Source organism: Eimeria necatrix, genomic scaffold, assembly GCF_000499385.1.
Source record: "Eimeria necatrix Houghton genomic scaffold, Enh_scaff208, whole genome shotgun sequence".
Taxonomy (NCBI): Eukaryota; Apicomplexa; class Conoidasida; order Eucoccidiorida; family Eimeriidae; genus Eimeria; species Eimeria necatrix.
Genome location: NW_013655124.1, coordinates 27777 through 53375, shown reverse-complemented (window position 1 = coordinate 53375; position 25599 = coordinate 27777). Strand labels below are relative to the sequence as shown.

The window sequence follows — 25599 nt, the reverse complement described above, 5'->3', positions numbered from 1 at the left end:
GCTGCTGCTGCTGCTGCTGCTGCTGCTGCTGCTGCTGCTGCTGCTGCTGCTGCTGCTGCTGCTGCTGCTGCTGCTGCTGCTGCTTCCGCGGGGCTCGCCGCCTCGCCTGCTGGGGTGTATGCTTGTGCAATTTGTTTTTGATTTCTTTTTTGCTTTTAATTTTTAATTCATTTTTAAATAATTTTAATTCATTTTTAACTCCAGTGAAATGCTCAACTGCCCTCTTCTCAGGAGTTTCTGTCGACGAAACCTTGAAAGCAATTCAAGAGGCCGACAGATTTCCAGTTCGCCAAATGCTGGAGGTTCGCTTTGCTGCTGCTGCTGCTGCTGCTGCTGCCTGTGGCCTGCTGCTTCTCTGTCTCTCTGCAGCTCAGCCAGCCAGGGTTTAGGGTTTAGGGTTTAGGTTCTAGGGTCCGGGGTTTACAGTTTGGGGTTTGGGGTTTAGTGTTTGGGACTGAGGCTCTAGGATCTAGGGTATAGGGTTTAGGGTTTAGGAGCTGCTGCACTTGAAAGTCTGTTTTGATTTGTTGCTGCCGCTGCTGCTGCTGCTGCTGCTGCTGCAGGTGCGGCCTCCATCTTTGCAGCGAAGGCACTGCCACTTCCTTTACCAGCGACTCAGGTGTACAGACACCTCAAGCATCTTTTGCAGCTTTCAGTTGGGGGAACTTGTCACAAGAGAAACTTTTGAACTTTGGGCTTTTACTGCACTTTTGTGGCTTTTTGAAAGTTTTTTTGTTCATTTCGTTCCTTTTTTTTCTGTCTGTTTCTGCTCATCTCTTTTCCTCTTTTTCTATCTTTTTTGTCCATCATTTTCCCATCTTTTTCTTTTTTATTTTCATCTCTTTCCTAATTTTCTTTTTCTTCAGAGTTCGACTTTTCAAGTCCTTGCTGGCGCAGCTGCCAAAGAGCAGACAGCGACTCATGGAGGAAGCAGCAAAGGACGTGCCCCCTTTACTGCGGCCAGAGGTCTGTGCGCAGTGTGCTGCTGCTGCTGCTGCTGTTGCTGCTGCTGCTGCTTTTGCTGTTGACAGTATTCTTGCTGTGTTGCTGCTGCTGCTGCTGTTGGCAGTGTCCTTGGTGCTGCTGCTGGCGTGCTGGCTGCTGCTGCGGGCGTCCCCCTTCCGCTGCCACACCTGCTGCTGCTGCTGCTGCTGCTGCTGCTGCTGCTGCAGATTTGGGCCGCGGTGCTGGGAGTCAATTATGTCGGAGTGCTGCACACCACTCGGGCTGCCTACGAAGAGGCCGCTGCTGCTTTGGGGCAGGGGGCCCTCGAGGCGCTGCACACGAGCGAGTTCTCGCAGTACCATGAGGTGCAGCAACCTGCTGCTGCTGCTGCTGCTGCTGCATTTCTGCTGCTGCTGCTGCTGCGTTTCTGCTGCATTTCTGCTGCTGTGTTTCCGCTGCTGCTGCGTTGCTGCTGCCGCTGCTGCTGCGCGTCTGCTGCTGCTTCTGCTGCTGCTGCTGCTGCTGCTGCTGCTGCTGCTGGTGGAGCGTAGGGGGGCGCTGCGGAGGTGTATGTACAGTACCACGACCTGCTGGGCAGCAGAGAAGGGCGGCGGCGGCTGGCGAGTTTGGTGGGAGTGGCGCTGCAGCGGAACTCGAGTTATGTGTCAGTGCGGGGGCTGGACGCTCTTGCTGCTCCTTTGCTGCTGCTGTTCTACGAGCAGCAAAACGTGGCGCTGAGCTGCCTCGAGAAGCTGCTGCAGGACTTCCAGCAGCACCTTTTTGCTGCAGACAGCGCCTGCTTCCTCCGCCGCCAGCTCGCAACTTCCAACAGACTCCTCTTCTTCCTCGACCCTGAGCTCGCGCTGCACATCAACCGAATCGGTAACCTGACCTGCTGCTGCTGCTGCTGCTGCTGCTGCTGCTGGGCGAGGCGGGGTGGGGAAGCAAGGGGGAGAAGCAGCAGCAGCAGCAAAGTTCGAAAAACTCGCAGAGACCTTTTTGCTGCTGCAGGACTGCACTCGGACATGTACGCGCTGTCGTGGCACCTGACGCTGTTCTCCCACGTGCTGCCGCTGCAGCAGCTGCTGCTGCTGTGGGACACTTTGCTGCTGCAGCCGCCGAGCTTCGTGCACTTCCTCACAGTCTGTGTCTTGCACTTCTTGAGAACTCCTCTCCTCAGCTTCTCCCCCGGCGAAGAGTCCACAGCCATTCGCTTGCTGCAGTCTTCTTTCGAATTCGTCAATGTCCCAGCGCTCTGTGCTGCAGCAGTGGCTCTGCAGAACGCTGTGCCTTGGTCCTTGACTCTTTTGCCCGTCCCCCCGCACGCAGCCGCCGCAGCAGCAGCAGCAGCAGCTGCTGCTGCTGCTGCTGAAGCTGCTGCTGCTGGCGCTTCGGAGGCAGTTGCTGCTGCTGCGCCGCCGCGCAAAGAAGCTGCGCGGCTCCCCCCGGAAGCAGCAGCAGCTCGCGGGCCAGCAGAGGAAAGGCCCGAGGGGGGAGCTGGTGCGGGAGGTGTACGTACAGCTGAAGGGCGCGGGAAAGATGCAAAAGAAATGCAACTGGCGGCAGAGGCGCAGCAGTTTTTCATTGGAGATGCAGCGCAGAGCCAGGGGCAGCAGACTGAGGCGTTTCTGCAGCAAAAAGACGAGTGCAGCAGATCTCCAGACTCCTCGCGGAGCCCCGCAGCAGCTGCCAGCAGCAGCACGAAAGGCGAAGAGGGGGAAAGCGCGAGAAAAAGAACAAACTGGAAAACAAAAGCCCTCATGCGAGTCGTCACGGGCCCCGCGCTGATCCTCTTGGGGCCTCCTCGAAAGCCCGCAGCAGCCAAAGCTGCACAGACTCAGTCTGGAGGCGAAGACGCGCAGTGAGGAACTTCAGGCCACAGAGCGCTGCTGCTCTTCTTCTCGCGGGAATATCCCGGAAACTTTCCAATTAGTTTTCATTTTGCTTTATAAAGTTCCGAAATTCGTTCAAGTGCCGCAGAACTGCTCGCGCCACAGAGTTTCCGCTAGCCACTGACACTCAGGACGCTGCGTGTGTCCGTCCAGTGTCTTGCACTCCACTTTCATTTTCTTCCCGCCCAATCCGCTTTATTATGACATTAATTGTTATTTATTTATTTATATTTGTGTTTGTTCCGGCTTTGGAGTGCAGCTGCACAGACCCCATGGACGCGCTCTACTCCAGCGAGCCGCTGGCCCCGCGGTGGTGGGAGAAAGTGAGCGAAAGCGAATACCTGGAAAGGACTTCGCCGCTGTGGGGCGGAGGCGCTGCTGCTGCGGGGCTGCAGAGCCTCAGCAGCGGCGAAGACCTCGCGCTGCAGCCGCCGTGCGTGGGCGTGGACGTGCTGCTGCAGTTCTGCGAAGAAAGCCTAGTGCTGGACGTTCGCCCGCGCGGGGTCTTCGACGCATTTCACTTCAAGTCCGCAGTGAGCGTTGGCCCCCGAGACGCGGGCGAGCTCGCTGGCCTTTTGAAGGAGGGCCAGCTGGCCCTGCCCGACCCCAGGGGCGTTTTGCTGCAGGTCCAGAAGCTGGGCAGCAGCAGGCCGCTGATTGGCAAGGCGGGCCGCGCCGCAGCAGCAGCGGGCCTGGAGGCGGCTGCGGGCGCAGCAGCAGCTGCTGCAGCAGCAGCGCCCGCAGCTCCCGACCCGCAGGAAGCTGCAGCAGCAAAGCGAGCCCAGGGGGGGCCCCCAGCGCCCCGAAAGCCCTGGATTTCGCCCACTATGAGCCGCCTCCCTCTTATTGTTGTTATGGGAGACAAAGAAGACACTGGGGCCGGCCTTGCCCGCCGGCTGCTCGCTGCTGGGGTGTCTTGCGTCTGCGTCTTGCTGGGGGGTATCGACGCAGTGCAGCTCGACGCCCCAAACCACTTCCTCACGAGAAAACGCCAAACTTGATCTTTTTAATCAAATAAATTGCATTTTGCCGCCTTTTAGCTTCAGATCTGCACAAAGGCGCTGCTTCCTCGCCGCCAGCCAGCGAGCCAGGCCGTGGGCTGTCAGGGCAGCAGCGGGGCGGGAAACTAAGGGACACAGCTACTTAATGCAGTTGTAGAAGTTCATTTTTGCATAAGTCACTTTTCCCAATTAACTGGGGCAATCAGGACACAAATTACTCACCCCAACTTCGCATTTGCACATGAGCACAAGAGCCGTCAAAGACGCAAATGATCCACAAGGAATAATTCAACTTAATCTGCAAATAAACTTTAACTTAATTTGCAGATGCCTGTTCAACATAATCCTCAAATGTGATTCAACTTAACTCGCAAATGCTAGTTCAACTCAATCTGCAAACACTTCTTGTCGGCCTCGGCGGCCTTGCAGCTTCAGGCCCTTGCGAAATTCAGCTTCATACACAACATATATTTCTTATAGTTTAAGCCCATACAAACTCCACTCGTCTTCATCAATTGATGGAATATTCCTAAAGTTAAGTTTTCATTTATTGATGCTGGCGCTGCACTGGGAAGCTGGCTCTCTAGCCACTTTATTCAAATTCATCTGTTAGCTGCAAATTGCGTAGAGCCGAGGCAGCTTTCGACCTGTTATGTCTTTGCGCATGTACTTTCAAGAAAAACACAAGTTTTATTCCGTTATGCATGCAGTTTGAAGAAAATATTACGAACTAAGGTAAAACGGACGAAAAATAATCACAACTGGCCGCACTGGTGCCACTTCATGTACGGAATGTTTTCCACTTTTCGCACTTCTCAATTCTCGACTTTTCGAGGCTTGTGAAGTTGGGATAAATGAATGATGGGAAAATCTGGAAAATAAAGGACATGTAGAAGTCATATATGAGGCTAAAGTCTCAAGAAGCAGGAAGCTGCAAGGGTGCGCAAGGAGGGACTTTCAAATTAACTTGAACTCTCCTTTGCAGATTATCAATCTCCATTCAGCTGGCTTTGAGGCGTCAAAGCCACATTAGTGTTTTCTCTGCAGAGCATGAACATGTTTAGCCTTGTCCTAACGGACTATTTCAGTTCGCTCGTTTCCTCACCACCATTAGAGAAAGCTGCAAAGTACTTTGAAGGAATGAGACAAAAGTTAGAACCTGGAGCCTTCCTGGGCCAACAGGAAACACTTCATTGCATCATTTAGCTAATATTTCAAAAACAATACTTGTTCACCGCCAATTGCCAGCACTTTGCAACGATCCTGCGGTGCATTTTCGCCAAACGCAGGTCTTCTGTAGATGGCGGGCACTTTACATCTCGAGCCATGAAAGGATTCATGATGTAAATTTGTGGGTAATGTATGCAGCAGAATAAAAGCTGCACAATGCGAGATGCGCCTGGAGAATGGACGTTTGAAGGAAATTTGGCAAAATTCAAGTTCTTGAGGAATAGTCGCAAATGATTCTGTTCACAATGTTGAGCCTTTTGGATTGTGCACTGCCCCTTTGCTTCACTGTGCTGCAACTAATAATTTGAAATGAGAGTACTTTATTCAAAAGACTCGGCCCGCCAATTAATGCGGAATATTTTCAAAACACTGCAGTCAAGTTCAGGCCATCACGAAGCTCACATATCGCGAAGCTGCTGCGAGTGCTGCGGCAGTCAGCAGCAGCAGCTTCTGCTAACTATGGCTAGCTTTACCTCTTTGTAAAACGCTCGAGGAGCTCCAGCTTGCTGCTATTGTGCTGTGGAGCTGTGCTACATTAGAATGCCCCAGCACACCAAAGCCCCCCCATGAGACGGCTGACTGGCTTTGCCCAGCTCTGAACAGATATGTAGGGCTTCTACATTTCTTACCATACTGGGCCGCTTGTTTGCATCTTATCTAGCGGTCAAAACCAGAGCAAAGACACGCATTGATAACCGCACGGTCCTGGGAATTTGCACAGGGCTCGAGCAGCACCGGAACTCGTAGCACGCAAGAATGCGAAGCCTCAGGAAGAGGAATATATGCTCAATTAGAATGTAATGAAATTTAATTCTTGGTTGAATTTGCTGTAAGGTTCATGCTCTACCTCATTATCAACAGGTCAGCTATGCATAGCAGCCAGTAGCCCCTCGCTACCACTACGTGGTGCCTATAACAAAGAGGAGAAATGCGTCTGCTAAGCATACTTCTGCCCTGATTTGTTCCACATTAAAGCACTAAATCCAAATTGCAAAATACAAGAGTAATAGATGGACAGATAACTTCTTCTTAGAGTGTTTATGTGGGGAACCGCATGCGCATCTGGCCGCCATTAGACATGGGCGCCAATTTACAAGGTGCGCGCTCTACCTGAGAAAATGAACTAAAGCGCGTGTTGGCTTCATCATTTACATTGGCATTTATTTCAAGCTCCTTGCTGCTAGGGACTCAAAGCGTACGTCTGACTCTTCCAATTCAAGTTGCGCAGAGCCAGGCAGTTCAGCAGCAAGAAAGCAGGGGCTCTTGAACGTATTCCGAAGCAGACTTAACAAGTCAAAAGTGCTTCTTTTGAAAGGATTGAGTAGCTACGGGCTTAATCCTATTGTAGGCTGTATGCAAGACATTGGTTGGTCGGAGGTATCCCCCCTCGTCGCGGGAGATCTTGGAAGTCAGGCCGTTGTGAACCGGTTGAATTCATTAGTATCGAGACGGAGTTAAGCAGAGACGATCATTCGAATTTCTCAGCGAAAACCAGGCTATAACTTGGGCCTAGGTAGCTTTTAACTTCCTTCTTGGGTTCTATTTTCTCACCAGACATTCACGATGGCGGAGCATCTGGCTCGGATCATTGGAACGGAGGAGGACAGAGTCAACTGCCCTTTCTACTGGAAGATCGGGGCATGCCGTCACGGCGATCAGTGCTCACGGTCGCACTACAAGCCTTCTTCATCCCCAACTATTGTTCTTCGTCACATGTACCCGAACCCTCCCGTGGCAATAGCGATTGCAGAAGGTCAAAATGGTAAGCGCATCAGTTGGTGGCACTGCACTTTTTCGCTTCTACAAAACGTGAAATGAGGCGGCTTATGAGCCTGAGAGCCTCTAGCGTGTCAGTTTATGCGGCTGTATTTAGAATGGACTATGGGACGCTTCTTGAAATAATTCAAGAACGTGACAGTCAGAGTCGTGTCAGTCTAGTGCTTTTGTGGACTTTGCAAGGCATTTTTGTGTCTGGTTTGTATTTTGCGAGTTTAGTCTCTGACGAGCTTCTAGACGAAGCTGCAGATCACTTCGAGGCATTCTTTTCCGAAGTCTTTGAGGAACTGTACAAGTATGGGGAGGTGGAGGACATGGTTGTTTGCGACAACATTGGAGACCACATTATTGGAAACGTATATGTGAAATATTCAGACGATGACGCTGCGAAGAAGGCGCTTTCCGCCCTTCAAGGCCGGTATTACGCGGGTGCGCGCCAAACAGCTGTCGCTACTTTTCTGATTTCAGGCGTTCTGGTGTAAGCCGTTGTTGCCGCCATTAATAGCGCAGCATAGTGAACTGTTGTGACACATACTCTTTCTTCGCGTTTTGTTTACTGCAGGGAAACCTATCCAAGCAGAATTCACTCCCGTTACCGATTTCAGGGAAGCCCGGTGCCGTCAGTTCGTTGATGGCCAGTGTCGCCGTGGTGGCTATTGCAACTTCATGCACCTCAAGCATGTCCCCCGCTCTCTGAAGCGGAAGCTATTCAACAAAATGTATGAGGAGCATCCAGAATATAGACAAAGGGTACGGGGAGGACGAAGGTCAAGGTCGCGATCTGGCTCTCCGCACAAACACAGGCGGTGAGTTCATGTGCAGTCAGCCCACTTTGGCAGAAGCTTTCTTGAAGTGCGTGCTACGGGGGTGATCTTCAGTGATGAATTTAATGCTAATTGTGCATGTGATGCGCAGCTCACCAAGCCTTCACCGCCCTGAACGGCCTGAGAGAAGAACAAGTGAAGAACGACGGGCGATGATCGCCCAGTGGAACCAAGAGCGGGACGCTGCACAAAGTTAAACTCGGCTGCTGCCCTTTGTTTCCGACGTATTCTGGCGGAGCTTTCTGCAAACCGAACTGATGTTTTGAACTGGGAATTCGTTGCGAGAATGTTGATAATGGGAATTATAAACACTAAGATAGTTGCGGCGGCGAACGGACAGTTCCCCTTTCGTTCAGCGGGAAGCTCATTGAATGCATTTGTGAGGGCGCAAATTTTACACCTGGGAGGGTAGAAATACCTTGTCTGTAAAGACTTCATGATTTGGATGCTTCTGTACTTTTTTGTGTCATTGAGGCGAATAATTCATCTTGCATTGAGCGCAATATGTATGGCCTCGTGACAATTTTGTGCCACATACAGGGCAAAAACCGACGAATAAATTCCTGTTTCCACAGCAATTTATTCATAGATGCGTCATGAATTACTGTCTGCGGATACAGGAATTCATGGCAGACGCATCACTTTTTCGGATTCCCAGGGCAGTAGCCGTTGGAACTTTGCTTTCGAAAGTTCTTGTGCGGTGTCGGTTTCGGTAGCTATGAGACGTCGCTTTAAAACAGTATTTGGCCGGTATTTGGCCTTTTTTTTAATCATTAAAGTAGTGGGGAACGAAAAAGCTTCGAAAACTATAAATAGTGACGAAACAGAGTGGCGGAAGCAGGTGCCTGCTGGGCAGTACATACACTTCAAACTGTAGCCGCATGCCGTCGCACCTGCTGTCGTCAAAGATAAATTTGATACGTCATGACGCGGCTAGTGTCGCGGTGTGTACTTTTTTTGAATCCATCCCAACTGCCACTCGTGCAGTGAGGTTCGGAATTCCCCGACAGAATTGCCGATTTCGACATTCCTGTATCGAAGATGTTCCAAAGTATCCTGAGGTCGCTCAGCGGCTCTTTCGCCGATCTGGGTAAATGGGAGCCCACGGCTGACCGTTCCGAGGTGGCACTTCGGAGTGGACTTGAGAAGTCCCTTCTTTTCGTCCTGTGCTCATCGGCAATCATGGGCATTTCCGCGATGACCCTGGTAAGCCTAGACATCTTTTGACGCTTCGAATCTTGTACTCATCCTCCTCTTCAGGGCATCAGCCAACAGCCAATATACTGTGACCGAGGACTGGCGTTCTGGAATGGCCTCTTGGGAGGTATGACGCTTGCGTGAACACACGTCGCCTGCGCTTCGACTCCAATGACTTCACCACACAGCCATTCTGTTGACCTTGGCTGCCGCCTGCTCTGCTGCCTTGTTCTTCGAAACACAAGCCGTTAAATGTAAGGAACGCACACTCCCAAGCCAAAAGTAACCGCTACGCAAGACTTCCGCTTCAGTGATGGCCAAGCTCATCTGGACGAACTGTGAATCAAGCTTCTTCGAGTTTGGATCCACCGCTTTCAACGTCGCGGCCTGCGTTGCAGCCTGGTATGCCTGTTACTTTCCACCTCTTGAAATCTAGACGACACATATCGCGCTTTCTCAGCCCGATAGTTGCACTGTTGTGGATCATGCGTGGTAAGTGTGAACGTCAATACGTCTACACAAAACGCCTCCGTGCCATCTCTTTTTTTTAGGATATGTTGACCTTACATCCTCCCCAACTTGCCGCAACACTGCTGCTCTTCTCTACGGTGGAAGTCTGACCAACATTGCGCTGTAAGTTGGTTCTTAAAGACTGCGAACTTCATTAAAGCAATGGTTGCTTTCCTTAGGACTGTCAGTGCGCTGTCGTTCGCGGCTTTGATGATCAGCTACTACGTTGCCTCATCAAAACGCTTCTACGATATTGCCATTCTATCGTGCATCTGCGACCCGATTTCGATCGTGAGTTATATCTAGCCTTTCAAATCCACTTTGCAAGAACACTTTGCAAAAATCGTCTTTTAGGCTGTGGAGGGCGTTGCTGAACGCCTGCCGGAGCCGCCAAGAATTCGATTCCCCGAATTCGTTCCTTCCCTCGACGAATGCGTGGCAAAGCTGCCCTCATACGAGAATACAAGAGCTTTCGTTAAGAGACTCGTCGACGCTATCACCCCCGTCTCCCTTCCCCACAGAGTCTATTCTCTTATGGAAACACGGGTCTACTAAATGCCGCCCGGCTGATTACATCAGTGGTGAACTCAGTGTCAAATCAAGTGGTCGTATTGGCCCTGCTTTTGCAATGCAGTTCAAACACGCGTTGATATATCAAGATTGTCACGTTGCTAAACCTAAGCAGCCAGCCACTGGGCAATGTAGAACTGCCATGGTTTATTCCTGTGTCCAATAGCCGACCTTAGTTGCGTAGCTTCCATATTGATTGGAGTCAGGTTAAGTGTGCAATGCAGCTCATAGAAAGCTGTTGCTGCATCGCAGTCGATGCCCTGAGAGCACATCAACAAGCAGCCGAAAACGTTCAGTCTACTAATGTTCGTCAGCATGTCTTGTTATTGCGAAGCACATTCTCCTCCAGAGCACAAGGCGAGTCGCCACAACAATAACATGGAATACGCTAGAGTCTAAATTCGAATTTACATATGCCTGCTTACATACAACGTGGATATCAATGTTGCAAATTGTGGAACTTTGCATACAGTGGAACAAGGCCCATGAATGCACCCAGCAGTTTGCTGAATGAAGTTTGAAGAGAATGTACATAGAGAACAAACACCGGATCTCACCTTGACAAAAAACTGTGCAGAGTTTGTATGTACTCGTGTGGCGTATATGAAGATGGGAACAACTGCGTTAGATACCCTTGAGCCTGTGGCGGGTAAGATTCAGAAGAAGCACTAAGTAACATATCGTAAAAAAGTGCAAATGGTTTCTGTTTTGATGTCACGCTTGTGGTAGATGATGGCATGACGGTCAAGAAGTCGTCGGCTTCGTTGATAATTTCAAGAGGCGGGCCATTTCCTGCTTTGGAATTGGATGATCCACTCGGCAAACACGTGCCCATGAACGATAGATATTGTGCAATTTCTATTTGCTTTTGAACTCCCTTTGGCGGCAGTATCTGCTCAGACACAACAGGACAAAGGAATGGATGACCGTTTGTTTAAAGCACATGATACTAAGTAGAATGAGCCGCAAAAATTACACACGTATAGTGCCTGTGTGCATTCTTCCCTACAGTGTCACGGAATCTTCTGGCGAGAATCATCGCTTTGTTCAAATTGCCATTGAAGCATAGTTGGAGTACGAGACTTTGTTGCAGTCGTTTCCCTAGGGATCTCACGAACGGTGAGAGGTACGCCATGACCTGAAGCATGAATACTTCGTTCTCTTCTAGAGAATCTTTGAGATTGCTTTTATGTTCAAAAGTAACGTTAAAAGCCGCTGCACCTCGAGACCACCACTTAAGTAAGAAGCACTGAAAGTGCTTAAGCCAACGAGCGGACGTATGTTCGTCCAAGACGGAGCGTTCACGGCTTGTCAAGCAGTTTACGTGGAATTCGCGACAAGGGTCATCCTCCCACAAATCTTCTTCTAAAAGCTCCACAATAAACGGGAAATACGAACTGGCGGCAAAAGAACAGGCATTTCCAGTCAGCAGCAGCAGGCTTGCAATTGCAAACGCGTGGGCGAGCTGGAGCACGTCAGGGATATCTGGGCCGCCGCCAGGTGCAGCTGCACCTGAAAGCAGCTGCTGCAATTCACGGAGACCGGAAACATTACAAAGGCCTTGCCCGCTGCACACCTCGCCACTTTCAAGTGTTTCTAAAAGGCTGTGGACAGCTTCCTGATGAAGCTTGGGATCTCCTGTCATGAGCAGGATGCAAGGTGAGGAGTGGCCTTTCCACAGTAAGTGAGCCTGCATGCGTGTCCACAGCCCACAGCAAAAAGAAAACGCATCAGCAGTCTACCAACGCAGCAAACTTAAGCTGCGCAGTTGCGGGAAATCCCAAGTGCTTACATCGTCAGCAACATGCTGCCCCGCGAGCAGCCGAAGGATTGTGAACTCCTCGATGCTGCCAGCAGCACCGACTAATGCGTGCCACGCTTCCCGTTCCTCCGTAGACCACTGGTTAGACTGGGAAGGCGGGGCTGCTCGCGCTTCCCGAGGCATCTGCAGAATAGTGCTGGTCCACGCGGGGCTCCAGAGTCCCGACTGGCTGCCTCCCGCAGCACTTTGCTTCTGCTTCGGGCTGCTGCTGCGCCACAAAAGAAGAGCAGCGCAGCGCATGCGCACTGACACGCTGGCAGGTGTGGAGGACTTGTCCGAATTTGCAAGCTGCTTGACCACTGCGAAGATGAACTCCGGGCTTCGATCCTCTCCGATCTTCGGCACTGAGTCACTCTTGCAGTTGTAAGGAATACTTTTGCACATCAGTCCGTCAAATTCACTGGGAAACATGGCCTGGACCAGCAGCTTCCCGAGGCTCCTTTGCTGCACCTCCAGAAGGGCAGTTAGGCTTTCGAAGCTGTCTGCCGCGAGAGCCTCCATGGCCTTCCTCTCTGCTGCTTCGAGAATCTCGAGATTGCTGCGCAGCGCCGAAGTTTGCTGCAGTAGAACTCGCAAGAGTCCGATGTTTTCCACAGCTTCCTGCGGCTCTTGCGAAAGGCCGCAGCAGCGCGGGTCTTCAGAAGCCGCCAAGCTTCTGGTGATTTGCTGCAGCACGTAAAACGTAAAGGCGAAGGTCTCGCAGGGGCTTTTGAGGGGCACACAGCCAACTCGCTGCAGCAGCTTCTCCAGGGCTTTCTCCGCGGCCCCGCCAAGCGGCTCTGCTGCAGGGCTGCTGCTTTGCTGCTCCTCCTGAGAAGCAGCAGCGGAGAGTCTTCGGCGCAGCCACGCCAGAAAGCCCTCGGACAGCAGCGACGCCAAGTCCCGCAGGACAGCAGCACGCGCAGCAGAAGCTCCTGCTGCTGCTGCTGCTGCTGCTGCTGGGTCTGCTGCCTCCCGCGGGCGCGACAGCACGTGCCGGCAAGCGAGCCTCCAGAAGGCGCCGCTGAAGGCCTCGTAAGCCGAAGCCTCTGCTGTCGTCAGCAGCTCCGCCGCGGCCTCTGGCAAAGGCCGTTCGGGCGAAAAGATTGAAGAGGGAGTGGCCAGGCGCTGCTCCCAGGAAGCTGCAAACGGCAGAACGGCAGCAAGCTGCTGCAGCAGGCCCTGCAGCCTCTGCGCAGCTTCAAGGTTCTCGCTGAGACCCGCTGCATCGGCCGCCTCGCAGTCCCGCTGCTGCTGCTGCTGCTGCTGCTGCTGCAGCTGATGCCGCATGCGCAGCACGAGCAGGAGTTGAATTGAGGCCCCCAGGGGCCTGAAGCGTTCGAGGAGCTGCTCCCACTCCTTCGTGGGCACGTGCTGCAGCAGCAGCGAGACAGTGTCGTTTGCTGCTGCTGCTTTCGTGCTGCTCCGGGAAGCCGACTGGGCCGCCGGCTGCGCAGAGCCGTGCTGCGTGTCTTGAACTTGAGTTTCTTTACTCAGAACTTCTGCATTTGGTGTTTCTTTGCTTTTTAATTCGCCATTTAGTGTGGGTTCTTCTTGAGATCCTGGCTGCTGCTGGCTGGCTGCGAGCTGCACCTCCCACTCCTCCAGCACATCCAGCGCGGCAGAGTCCGTCAGCACTTTCGTTCTCTTCAATTCTTTTTCCAAAACTGAAATGCAGCAAAGATAAGCCGAAGTGCGCCGCCTCAGAGTTTCCACGCGCTGCCGCAAGGCCAGCGCGAGCCCGATGCTGCTGCTGTCAGCAGCAGCAGCAAAACTCGCAGCAAACGGGTCGCCTGTCGCCGAGGCCGCGGGGGCCCCAGCTCCCTCGCTTTCCCTTTGTTCTGTGTCTGTCGAGGGGCCCTGCTGCAGCAGCAGCAGCTGCTGCTGCTGCTGTTCCTTTTGCAAGTCAGAGAACAAAGAAGGAGGAGGCAGCAGCAAAGCTGCAACATTCAGCGAAGGCATGCAGCAGTGCAAAGCCCCAATTGTTTCTTCATCCCCTAGCGCACCCAGACCCCCTGTAGATGCAATTAGACGAGCAACACAAAGCATCTGCTCCTCCGTGAAGCCAACTCCCGCTTCTGCTGCTGCTGCTGCTGCTGCTGCTGCTGCTGCTGCTGCTGCTGCTGCTGCTGGGGCTGCCGCTGCCGCCACCGCTGCGGACTCTTGTGCTGCGCAGACAGCGCGGCGGACAGCCGGCAGCACCAGGGAGGCCGGATCGCACTGGAGAGAAGCAACGCAGCAGGCGAAGAGGTTTCTCACTAAAAGTATTCTCTTTTGAAACTCATTAAAGGAAAGTCTGCAGCAAGGAAGAGGAGGGCTGGCCAGCGAGTGACTGTGCCGCGTTGCTGCGGCCGCTGCTGCTGCTGCTGCGGGGTCGGCGGCGGCTCCCGCTGCTCCCGCTGCAGCAGCAGCAGCAGCAGCAGCAGCAGCAGCGGGCTCTCTTTGCCCCTGCGCTGTGAGGCGACACAGCTGCAGCACAACAGCAGGGTGGAAGAGGGAAGGCTCTTCGGGGCAGTTGGACTGCAGCAAAGCAGCAAGAGAGTCCACAAGCAGCAGCCCGAAGGGCGCTGGGGCTGCGCGCAGCAGCAGCGAGACTGAAGCAGAAACATCAGCAGCAACTGCTGCACTCAGCGGGGCAGAGCTCAGCAGCAGCACTTGCTTCGCATGCTCCAGCCGCAGGCTGAGGCCTTCCCCCGCCAGCCCCTCTTCTCCCAAAAGAAATTGCTGCTGCTGCTGCTGCTGCTGCTGCTGCTGCTGCTGCTGCTGTTTCTGCTGCTTCTGAGTTCGGCTCAGCTGCGGCTCTTCTGGGGAGCAGCTGCTCGCCGCAGGCTCTTCCAGCGACGCCGCAGCAGCAAGCTGGGACAGCCTTTGCTCCTGCTGTTGCTGCTGCTGTTGCTGCTGCTGCTGCTGAGTAGGATGGCTTGCACTGGCTGAAGTCCCTTTGTTTTCGTCTATGAGTGCTTGGGGGTCTAAATGGCACGGAGTGGCCTGCTGTGGGTCTTCGCATGTTTCCACCGCGGGCTGCTGCTGCTGCTTCTGCTGCTGCGTCTGCTGCTGCTTCTGCTGCTGCTCCTTGTGCGTCCGCTGTTGCTGCTGCTGCGCGTCTCCGGGAGGCGCAGCAGACATGGGAGAAACAGTTGTGCTGCTGCAGCGCGACAGCAGCCCCTTCTTGGGCTGCAGAGGCGGCAGAGTCCGCAGCAGCTCGTTGAGAGGCTCAGCAGCAGCCATTGCTGCTGCTGCAGCGTCAATCAAAGAGGAGTCAGCAGCACCAATCTGCAGCAGCACTTCTCTTCTGTACACACTGTCCCCCACAAGGCGGGACCCGAGCAGCACCGGCTGGCTGCTGCTGCTGCTGCTGCTGCTGCTGCTGCTGCTAGCGGCTTGCTGCTGCGGCACTCGCCGGAGGAACCGCAGCAGCAGCAGCATCGCCGTGGCCAGTCGGTCAAGGGAGGAGCTCTGCGGGGCTGACAGCAGCAAAAGAGGCAGCACCTCCAGCAGCAGCAGGTGCTGCAGCACTAAGCAGAGGTCTGCTGCTGTCAAGTCTGCTGCCTGCAGCAGCTGCGCGCAGAAGCCGGGGAAGCCCGGGGCCAGCAACAACCCATCTGCAGCCTTCTCTGTAGCAGCAGCAGCAGCTGCTGCTGCTGCTGCTGCTGTAGGCACCGGCGCTGCTGCTGCTGTCCCCACCGCCGCCAGCAGCAGCACAGCCACCCCCAAGTCCCGCTGCAGCAGCAGCGCCCACTCGCCCCGCGTGGCCGGTGCTGCTGCTGCTACTGCCCAGCTTTGTGGCTGCAGCAAAAGGGCCTTGGGGGCCCCCAGAGAAGGCGAAAAAGCAGCAGCAATCAAATCTCCTTTGCTGCTGCCCTCCTCCACTTCTCGCAGCACTGCCCACTCCCGCAAGGCTGCTGCAACAGACTTGACGCGTGCTGCTTCCTGTGCGTCGAGAGGAGCAGCCACGCCGTGCTGCTGCTGCTGCTGCTGCTGCTGCTGCTGCTGCTGCTGCTGGGTTTGAGGAGCCGCAGCAGCCTCTGCTGCCATAGCAGCACCATAGAGAAGCTTCGCGCTAGCAGCTGCAGATGCTACAGCGTCTCCTGCTGCTTCAAAAGCAGAAACAAACAAAAAGGAAGGAGGCCCTCGAGAAACAGCTGCTGCTGCTTTTGTTGCTGCTGCTGCTGCGGCTTCCCCGGGCTCCTCAGACCCCAACAGCTGTAAAATGGAGCGGGCCGTCCGGTACTGCAGCGTCCCGCTGCTGCTGCTGCTGCTGCTGCTGCTGCTGCTGCTCGTGAAGGGGCAGTGTCGCTGGGCCGGCAGCCAGAAAGCGGACGCCTGAGACGGACAAAGTGCCGCAGACGGCACAGCATCCGGAGCTGCTGCTGCTGCTGCTGCTGCTGCTCCTGCAGCTCCTGCTGTCTCTCCTGCTGCTGCAGTCCACAGCAAGTCTGCTGCCGTTTGAGGCTCCCAGCCTGCTGCTGGCTGCCTCTGGCTTTGCTGCTGTGTGCTGCCATCAGCAGCAGCAGCAGCCGCAGCGCACGCAGCTCGAGCAGCAGCAGCAGAGCGGAGGAGGTGGGGCAACTGCTCTGCTGCTGCACTGCAGACAGCAGCAGCAAGTATTCGGCTGGCGAGGCGTGGGGCCTGCTGCTGCACCAAACCTGTTGCGACTGCTTCCCCTAAGGAAGCCAGCAGAGGCCGCTGTGTCCTCCCCTGCAGTTCACTTGCTGCTGCTGCTGCTGCTGTTGCTGCTGCTGCTGTCCTCTCGGCAGCAGCATCTGTTGCTGCCTCTCCTGGTGTGTCTGCTGCCGCCCGCAGCCGTTTGTTGACAGCGTCGTCTCTGTCTCCAGGGCCTTCCCGTTTCCTGCCATCTTCTCTTCCACCTGCAGCTCGCGCTGCTGCTGCTGCTGCTGCTGCTGCTGCTGCAGTCCTTTGTTTGAGCTCTGCAGCCAACAGCGTCGCAGCAATAGTGGTTGCTTCTCGCCGCTCGCCAAGGGCACTGTAGGCAAGGCCCCTTGCAGTGTCTATGAGCTGCTGCTGCTCTTGAGGCTCTAAAGCCAGCAGCTTTCCCAGCTGCTGCATCTTTTCGTGCTGCTGCAGCGCCAGCAGCGGCTGCTTCTGCAGCAGCGTGGAAAGCAGCTGCTTCCTGCCCTGTGGGGTTCGCAGCTGCTGCCGCAGCACGGCGGGCTGCGACAGCTGCCGGATGGCAGAAGCGGCTTCCGCCGCAGCCGTTGCTGCTGCTGCTGCTGCTGTTGGGGCTGTTTGCTGCGCTGCTGCTGCTGCTGCTGCTGCTGCTGGGTGAGGCAGCGCGCAGTCTGACTCCCCACTGACTTGGTCTTCGCGGTCGCTGTCGCCGCTTGACAGCAGCACATTGAGAGCAGCGCCTCTCGCGCGGCTGATAGCTGCCTCTGCTGCTGCTGCTGCTGCTGCTGCAGCGGAGGCAGCAGCAGCAGACGCCGCACCCAGCGCCGAGAGGTTAGCCCTTTGTTGGTGCTGCTGCAGCTGCAAAATCTCGTACAGCAGAACTGCAACGGAATGCAGCGCCAGTTCATTCTTGATTTCCGTCCTTATGTGCTGCAGCTGGCGCTGCTGCTGCTGTTGGTGCTGCTGTTGCTGCTGCTGTCGCTGCTGCTCTTGAAGAGCGAGCAAGGCCGCGTCAGCAGCTGCTGCTGCCTGCTCCAGCGCAGCAGCAGCAAGAGCCACGTGGGGCCCCACACGGTGTGCTGCTTTGTCCATCAGCAGCTGCGCCGTCTGCAGCAGCAAGCAGCAGCTGCTGCTGGCGAACTCAGCGGTGGCAGCATCTCCAGAGAGCAGCGCAGCTTCCTTCCAGAGCGGCAGCAGCAGCAGCAGCGGGTGCTGCTGCTGCTGCTGCGCGTCTGCCGTCTGCAGAGGCGGCAGCGAAGACAGCAAAGCTGCAAGAAGGCGAAAGAAGGCAGAAAGCTGCAGCGCAACAGCAAGTTTGCGGTGTACGTACACTGCAGCAGAGAACAGGCTAGTCCACTCGGCAGCAGCTTTGTCCCACTTTGCTGCGGCTCTGCTGCTGTCGCTGCTGCACGCGAGCTGCTGCTGCCACACCGCGTGCTGCAGCAGCGGCAGCAGCAGCCGCTTCGCTGCTTCCTCGCTCACAGCTGCTGCTTGCAAGTCCAGCAAAGTTGCTCCTGCTGCAGGGCCTTTGCCCCAGCCCTTCACGAGCTGCTGCGCTGCTGCTGCAGCTTCGATGCGGTGCAGCAGCAGCGCCACGTCGCTCTGCAGCTGCTCCTTAGGCGGCAGAGAAACGCCCGCAGCAGCTGCAGCAGCAGCTGCTGCTGCTGCTGCAGCTGCTGCTGCTGCCGCCTCTGGGAGGCAAGCCGTCCAAGGGGCCTCCAGCAGCTCGTGCTGCTGCTGCCGCTGCTGCTTCTGCTGCTCCAACGCCTCAAGCAAGATTTCCTTCACATAGTCACCCACAGCAGCAGCAGGAAGAGCCGCATTCTTCCTGTAGGCTGCAGCAAGCGTCAGCTGCAGCAGCAGCTGCGGGCTAGGCAGCAGGCGAGAGCCAGCAGGCAGCTGCGTGCTGCTGCACTTGGCAGCAAGCAGCAGCAGCGCCCACGGCAGCAGCCGCAAGGCGCTTGCTTCGGTGCTGGGCTGCGGGCCCCGAAGCAACTCCGCCTTGACATTTGCTGCTGCTGCTGCTGCTGCTGCTGCTGCTTGCACTGCAGTAGCAGCAGAACAGCGTGAAACCTGAACAGCCGCTGCAGCAGCAACTGGGTCTGCTGCAGCCACGATGAGACACAGACACAACTCCCGCAGCAAACCCTCTCTGAAGCAGCAATCCAGAGAAACCAGCAGCGCCGCCAGCTCCTCCTTCTCATGTGCTGCTGCTGCTGCTGCTGCTGCTTCTGCGGAAGCGGAAACACAGGTAGCAGCAGCAGCAGCAGCAGGTGGCAGGTCCTTCGAAAAGAAAGTAAAGCACTCGAGAGCAGCAAATGGCTCCACAAGAGCGGCGACGGCTGTGGCTGCCACGGTAGTTCTTCTGCTGCTGCTGCTGCTGCTGCTGCTGCTGCTGCCGTCCGTGTAGGTAGTCTCAGCGGCAGTGTCTGCTACTGATAGTGCTGCTGCTGTGTCGGGCTCCTGAAGTTGCTGCTGCGCAGCGACGAGGTGCAGCAGCAGCAGCAGCAGTCGCCAGCTGTCAGGCAGCCGCACGAAGCTAAAGAAGTCCTCTGTAGCCTTCTCAAGCAGTGCGACCATCTGCTGCTGCTGCTGCTGCCTTTGTCTTGCTGCTGCTGGCCTCCGCAGGATCATGGAGGGGCTGACAGCAGCAGGCAGCTCCTGCTGCTGCTGCAACTCGCGGCAGCGCAGCTGCAGCAGCTCCAGCAGCAAGAACTGACGCAGCAGGCCGTGCACTGCAAGCAGGCGGCGGACCTCCCTGACTCGCAGCCCGTTTACAGTTTGCTGCTGCTGCTGCTGCTGCTGCAGCTGCTGCTGCAGTTCCCGCAGCAAGTTGTGATTCAGACCCCAAGGAGCCTCTGGTCCATTTGCTTCCGGCTCTACTGCTGCTGCAGAGAGGGCGGGAGGAGCTGCTGTTGCTGCTGCTGGCGACGGGCTGGTGGGCTGCGCTGCTGCTGCTGCTGCTGCTGCTGCTGCTGGGTGAGAAATTCGCGTTCTGTGCCCAGCCGCCACCACTGCGGCAGAAAGGCTGGCCCCAGCAGCAGCAGCAGCAGCCAGCTGTTGCTGCTGCTTCTGCTGTTCCAGAAGCAGCTGCTGTTGGTGCTGGAGCTGCTGCAGTTGCTGCTGGTCTAGCCGCGACCGGGCGAGGGCGTCCTTTGCCTGTTGCTGCTGCTGCCTTGCAGCAGCAGCAGCTGCGGCGAAGGCAGCAGGGAGCGGCTGCTGCAGCAGCTGCAGCAGAACAGCTGTGGCAAGAGGCAAGGCACAAAACTGCAGCAAACCCAGCCCCCTCATTATCACCAAGCAGCGCTCGCAGGCCCACGCAGCTATTTCTGCAGCACTCGCTTCGAACCTGCTGCTGCTGCTGCTGCTGCTGCTGCTGCTGCTGCTGCTGCTGCTGCTCGCTGCAGTGTCCCGCAGGCGCGGCAGCAAATGAATCATTTGATGCGGCAGCAGAGAGTCTGGCAGCGCGCTGAGGACGGAGGGCCAGAAGGCCTGCAGCCGGGGGTGCTGCTGCAGCAGCAGCTCCACAGCAAGAGTTTGGCCGTGAGCAGCAAAAATGCGGGCCAACTGCAGCACGAAAGAAACTTCCCCAGCAGCAGCAGCAGCAGACGGACTCCTCAAAAGCACGCCTAAAGCCTGCTGCAGCTGCTGCAGCAGCAGCATGTTGACCTCCCTCGAGATTGCTGCATCGCCCTCGAGAGCTTCCTGCTGCTCTTGTTGCCGCTGTTGCTGCTGCTGCTGCTGCTGCTTCAGCGGCAGTGGGCAGTTCCCTTCGGCGCGAGACAACGACCCTGCTGCTGCTGCTGCTGCTGCCACAGGCGCTTCGCATGGAAGGCTCTGAAGGCCAGGAAGCTTTCCTGCTGCCTCCGAGAGGGCCAGCAAGACCTCGCAGCGCCGCAGCCGCTCAGCAGCAGCAGCAGCAGCAGCAGCAGCAGCAGCCTGCAGATGCGTCACAAGCGCACAAGAGAGGCTGGTAAGAGCAACTCTTTCACAAAACCTGACTAAGAGACTCAAGTTTAAGAAGCCTTGCTAAAGGCCTGCTGCACTAGAAAGCGACAACAGCAGCAGCAGCAGCAGGACAGCAGGTAGAGAAGCCTAGCCTTGAAACTTTGCTGCTGCTGCTGCTGCTGTAGCTGCAGCAGCAGGACGTGGCTGCTGTGGATGCAACGCTCAGCTCACCTGCGCGGAGCCTGCGTCGCCCTCCGCCTGCTGCTGCTGCTGCTGCTGCTGCTGCTGCTGCTGCGCTCGATGCAGCAGCAGGCGAAGGCGGCGCAACGGAAGGGGATGAGGCGTCCAGGCTCCTGCTGCAACTGCTGCTGCATCTGCTGCTGGTCCTTCTGAATTTGCTGCTGCCTCTGCAAAGGGCTCATACTGCAGCGCCTGCTGCAGCAGCCAGTCTGAGCTCCCCCCCGCGGCTCTTTCTGCTGCTGCAGCACAGCGGAAGACGGCCTGCAGCAGCAGCAGCAAAGCTCGACAACAGCAGCAGCAAACAGCCGTGGGACCTCACAGCCGCTGGATGGCCGAGGCTGCGCCTCAGCAGGATGGCGCTGCGTCTTGCTGGCGACGAAGCAGACGGAAAGCAGCAGCAGCAAGAGCAGCAGCAGCAGCAGCAGCAGCAGCAGCAGCAGCAAGAGCAACAGCAGCAGCAAACAATCGTGGACGAAACAAACATGAGGACAACGGATAAGAAGCAGCGAAGCAAAAGAAGCTGTTGGGGCGAATGAAAAAGGAAAGAGAAGTGCATGCGAAGCAGCAGCAGCAGAAGGATACAACTACAACAAAAAACAAATAGGAAACCAAACCCTAAACCCTAAACCCTAAACCCTAAACCCTAAACCCTAAACCCTACAGGTTAAGTTCTTCAGCATGCACACGAATTAAACAGCGAAAGCATCCAAAGGAAATGAGAAAGAAAGAAAAAAGCGAAAAGACAAAAGAGAAAAGTGGAAAGATAAAAGGAAATAAAGACGGAAGGAATAAAAAGACGAAAAGACAGAAAAATAAAAAGATGAAAAGACAGAAAATGAAAAGGAGAGATCGAAAGGGAAAAAACAAAAAGATCGAAAGAAATGGTAATGAAAGGAAAACAGAGAAAGAGGGGAAAAGAAAAAAAGAAGAAAAGAGAAAAAAGAGGAAAAAAGAACGAAAAAGAAAGAGAGAAAGAGACAAAAAGAAGAAAAGAAAAAAGAACTGGGGGGTGACAGAAAGCAGGCGCTGCAGCAGCAGCAGCAACGCGAAGAGCGGGTGCTGCAGCAGCAGCAGCGAGGAGAGCGTGTGCTGCAGCAGCAGCAGCAGCAGCAAGTTCACCTGGAAATCCTCAGCAGCAGCAGCAGGGTCCCTGCCTCGCTGCTGCCACCTCTGCTGCTGCAGCTGCTCGAGAGCTTCCTCGAGCCTTTCTACTTCTTCTTGCGACCGCAGCAGCACCACGTCCGACCCCCCTGCTGCTGCTGCTGCTGCTGCTGCTGCTGCTGCTGCTGCTGCTGCGTCCTCGTGGGCGCGGCGCGCTAAAGACAGCGACTGCTGCAGCAGCGCCTCAGCTTCTCCCCAGCGCCCGCAGCCAGCAGCAGCAGCAGCAAAGCAGGCCACATCGGCGCATAGCAAAGAAGACAGACACAGGCGGAACCTTTCCCGCTGCTGCTGCTTCTTGCTGCTGCTGCTGCTGCTGCTGCTGCTGCTGCTGCTGTGGGGGTCCGCGGCCTCAACGGTGACCAGCAGCAGCGTCTGCTCCTCTTGCTGCTGAGAGCTGGCAGCAGCTGCTGCCAGCGGCTTTGCTGCTTCCAAAGGGTGCAGCACAGCGAGGGGAAACGTGGGCGGCCCCTTTGACCCGTCAAACGCTGCCCACCACAAGCTGCTGCTGCTGCTGCTGCTGCTGCTGCTGCTGCTGCTGCTGCTGCTGCTGCTGGCCAGCGTGAGCTTCGAGGCCTCCGGTTCCCCCTGCTGCTGCGGTGACAGCAGCAAACTGTTCCTGTCCAAGTCAAAGGCCACACACAGCAGCCCTCCTGGGCCAGCAGCCCTCGGGCTCGCCCTGTCAGCTGCTGCTGCAGCTGCTGCGGCGCCACTTTGCTGCTGCTGCTGCTGCTGCTGCTGCTGCTGCTCTTGGTCTTGCTGCGCGTCAAGAGGCTCGCGGCGGCCGAACAGCAGCACCAGCAGCTCATTTGCTTCTCCAGCAAAAAATGCTGCTGAAAGAGGCAAATCCGGAGAAGACTTTTGCAGCTGCAGCAGCGCCACCTCTTCCTCCAGCCACGCTCGCTCCTCCTCGTCCGCCTGCTGCTGCTGCTGCTGCTGCTGCTGCTGCTGCTGCTGCTGTTCCAAAGGATGTCTGCGGTTGCGGGTCTGTGCTGCCGCCTCGCTGTTTTGCTGCTGCTGAGACACAGCAGCAGAAGCAGAGTGCTGCTGCTGCTGCTGCTGCCAAGGGCTCTTGGCAGCGCGAGACCGAAGATGCCGCAGAAAAGGGGCAGGAAGGAAAGCCAGTGGCTCATAGTAAGCAGGCCCGCTGCTGCTGCTGCTGCTGCTGCTGCTGCTGCTGCTGCTGCTGCTTGCTGGTTGTGCATCGTGGGTCACGCGAAGCAGCAGCAGCTCGTCAGAGGAGAAAGACAATGCGAGAATGCCACCACAAGAGCTGATTGCAACGTGCTGCAGCTGCAGCTGCTGCTGCTGCTGCTGCTGCTGCTGCTTCTTTTCGTCTTTCTGCGACATACCAAGGTTGTACTGCAGCTGCGCAAGCAGCAGTTCTCGTCTCTCTTTTGCTGCTGCTGCGGCCTCGTGTTGCCGCTGCTGCTGCTGCGGGTCCGTCGCTTTCGCGTTGCCTGCTCCCGCTGCTGCTGCTGCTGCTGCTGCTGCTGCTGCTGCTGCCTCTCTGGGCATCCGCGTCTGCCCCTCTGCAGCAGCAACCCATCTTTCTGCTTCTTCTTTCAGTTCACTTGGCCTCAGAAAGACAGGCCTGTAGAAAGACTCTGGGCAGTCCGCGCTGGACCAAGGCGCCAAGCTTGCATCCTGCTGCTGCTGCTGCTGCTGCTGGTGCTGCTGCTGCTGCTGCTGCAGCAGATGCGCGTCCATGGCCTGCAGGGCCTGTCTTGCTGCGAGGGAGCGCAGAAGGTCCAGCGAGGGCAGCACCGCGACGACTGGCTGGGGGCCGCGAGACCACTCGAGCTGCTGCTCGCCGCTGCTGCTGCTGCTGCTGCTGCTGCTGCTGCTGCAGCAAGCCCCCGCTGCTGCTGCTGCTGCTTCGTCGGCGTCGGAGTCCTCGCTGTCGCCCTCAGCCTCCAGCTCGCCAGCCATTCCCTGCAAAGGCACCCAACTCGTCCAAACAGTTTTTTCTGCTGCACTAAACCCCACAACAACAGCAACGGGCAGGCTGGGGTGTACAGACACCGCAGCGGGCGGGAAGGGAACTGCGGGCAGCCACGCCGAAGAGAAGGCCCCGGCCGGCAGCTTCGCAGCAGCAGCCGGCAGCGCTGCTGCTGCTGCTGCTGCTGCTGCTGCGTCGTCCTCGCCGGAGCCGCCTTGCTGCTGCTGCTGCTGCTCGAGGGCCTGCTGCTGCTGCGCGAGGATGGCCTCGGAGTGCAGCAGCAAAAGGGCACAGTACTTAGTTTGCAAACAGAAGCAAAGAAACAAAACGCCCCAGGGGCAGTCCCCAACCCACTGCAGCACGACATCTTCTCTGGGCAGCAGCAGCCGCCGCAGCGGCAGCAGCGGCTGCGGCGTGAGCTGCGCCCTCCTGCTGCTGCTGCTGCTGCTGCTGCTGCTGCGGCTGCCAGCAGCAGCGGGGGCCTTCAGCGGGGGCAGCAGCAGCAGCTCAGTCCGCGGCGGAGTTGTCTTGTAGGTGGCAGCCAAAACTGAAAAGCGCTCCACCAAACTGCAGGACAGCACTTCCTCATCTGCGGTAAGCACGAACAGCGCAGCTGCTGCGTCTGCTGCTGCTGCTGCTGCTGCTGCTGCAGGAGCCGCGTCCCCTGCTGCAGCAGCAGCAGCAGCAGCAGAGCCGGGCCACAGCAGCCAAAAGAATATCTGCCGGCCCTCCCAAGAAACCACAGAAATGCTGCTGCTGCCCCTCTCTGTCTGCAGCCGCCCAGCGAGGCCCCAGCGCCCGCAGACTTGTGCTGCTGCGGGCACTCCGCAGATGGGCAGCTCGAAGCCCAGCCGCTCCAGCTGAACCAGACTGCCCTGCTGCTGCTGCTGCTGCTGCTGCTGCTGCTGCTGCTGCTCTCGCTGCGGCTGCCTCCTCAGCCGCCGCAGCAGCCCAGACAACAAGGAAACACCTTGCTCTTGGGGCGGCGGCGGCGGCTGCGGGGCCTTCGAGGCGCTGAACGCGTCGCCTGCTGCTGCTGCTGCTGCTGCTGCTGCTGCTGCTGCTGCTGCTGGCTCGTCGCCGTCGCTCCTCGCAGCGCTGTAGGGCTGCTGCTGCTGCTGCCACTCCTTGGCAGGGCCAGCAGCGGAGGGGAAGGCAAAGGGAATGTCAATAATGCGGCGGAGCTGGAGGCAGCCGATGGAAGGAAACGCGAGAGGCGGGACCTCCTCAGCCACCACAGCAGAGAGCTCTGGCCCTTCAGCAAAGTCCATTGTCTTTTACATCTCAAAATTTGGCCCAAAAGTCCTTTCCGCCCGCGGATTCAGCTCTTCTGGGCCAGCCGCGGGGGACGCGAGGGCTGGGGAAGCACCCCTTAGCTGCTGCAGCTGCTGCAGCTGCTGCCCAAGTCCCCATACATCGGAGTCTCAGTGCCTGAAGCACTTCCAGAACAGCCGAATCGCCGAAGACAAACCCTGGGGGGAGGGCCCGCTGCTGCTGCTCCTCAAGAGAGTCACCCTGGCTGCTGGCCTTCACCCTAGCAGCCGGGTTCTCCAGTCTTCAGGGGAGAACAGCGAAAATATCAAAGTTAGATGGCCTTTTTGGACCCCGTCCGGCTTTCTGGTGAAGTGCTGCGGAGAATAATGTGCACCTTTGCACTGGAATTGCGTGGGGCTGCCGTTCAGGAAGTGAGAGCCCGCGAGTCGGCGACGAAGGCGCTAAAGGCCCTCTAGCAGCGGCGCCTTTGAACTTAAAAGAAGGAAATTAGACTTAAAAAGCAAACATTTCGAGGCGAGGGAGGGAAGCTGGGGGCAGGGCCACAGCACCTACGCGGACCGCAGCCGCCACCAACGGGCGCGTCTCGCTCGGGCCCAACTGCGGAGTTAAGAACAACAGGTGCAGCAAATAGTGAGATTATCTTGCCACTGTTTTTCAACTT

General features: G+C 56.7%; 4 protein-coding genes across 4 annotated transcripts; 3 read left to right on the top strand and 1 right to left on the bottom strand.

The window, feature by feature from the left end:
• Nucleotides 1-293: 293 nt before the first annotated feature.
• On the top strand, nt 294-3838 carry ENH_00028310 (TBC domain-containing kinase (incomplete catalytic triad), putative; the record flags this gene model as incomplete). The annotated part of the gene is made up of 7 exons (XM_013584774.1): nt 294-302; nt 564-619; nt 867-966; nt 1173-1310; nt 1497-1827; nt 1957-2806; nt 3097-3838. 7 exons carry the CDS (start codon nt 294-296, stop codon nt 3836-3838), a joined length of 2226 nt encoding a protein of 741 aa, XP_013440228.1.
• Nucleotides 3839-6631: 2793 nt separating this feature from the next.
• Nucleotides 6632-7865, top strand: ENH_00028300 (U2 snRNP auxiliary factor small subunit, putative; the record flags this gene model as incomplete). The annotated part of the gene is made up of 4 exons (XM_013584773.1): nt 6632-6830; nt 7064-7273; nt 7407-7650; nt 7760-7865. The coding sequence occupies 4 exons, from the start codon at nt 6632-6634 to the stop codon at nt 7863-7865; spliced, it is 759 nt and encodes a 252-aa protein (XP_013440227.1).
• Nucleotides 7866-8709: 844 nt separating this feature from the next.
• On the top strand, nt 8710-9930 carry ENH_00028290 (hypothetical protein, conserved; the record flags this gene model as incomplete). The annotated part of the gene is made up of 8 exons (XM_013584772.1): nt 8710-8874; nt 8929-8992; nt 9054-9119; nt 9177-9267; nt 9326-9357; nt 9417-9498; nt 9555-9666; nt 9730-9930. 8 exons carry the CDS (start codon nt 8710-8712, stop codon nt 9928-9930), a joined length of 813 nt encoding a protein of 270 aa, XP_013440226.1.
• A 122-nt stretch (nt 9931-10052) lies between these two features.
• ENH_00028280 (hypothetical protein, conserved) lies at nt 10053-24934 on the bottom strand (the record flags this gene model as incomplete). The annotated part of the gene is made up of 5 exons (XM_013584771.1): nt 10053-10205; nt 10664-10837; nt 10955-11635; nt 11738-20314; nt 21683-24934. The coding sequence occupies 5 exons, from the start codon at nt 24932-24934 to the stop codon at nt 10053-10055; spliced, it is 12837 nt and encodes a 4278-aa protein (XP_013440225.1).
• Between the last annotated feature and the right edge of the window lie 665 nt (nt 24935-25599).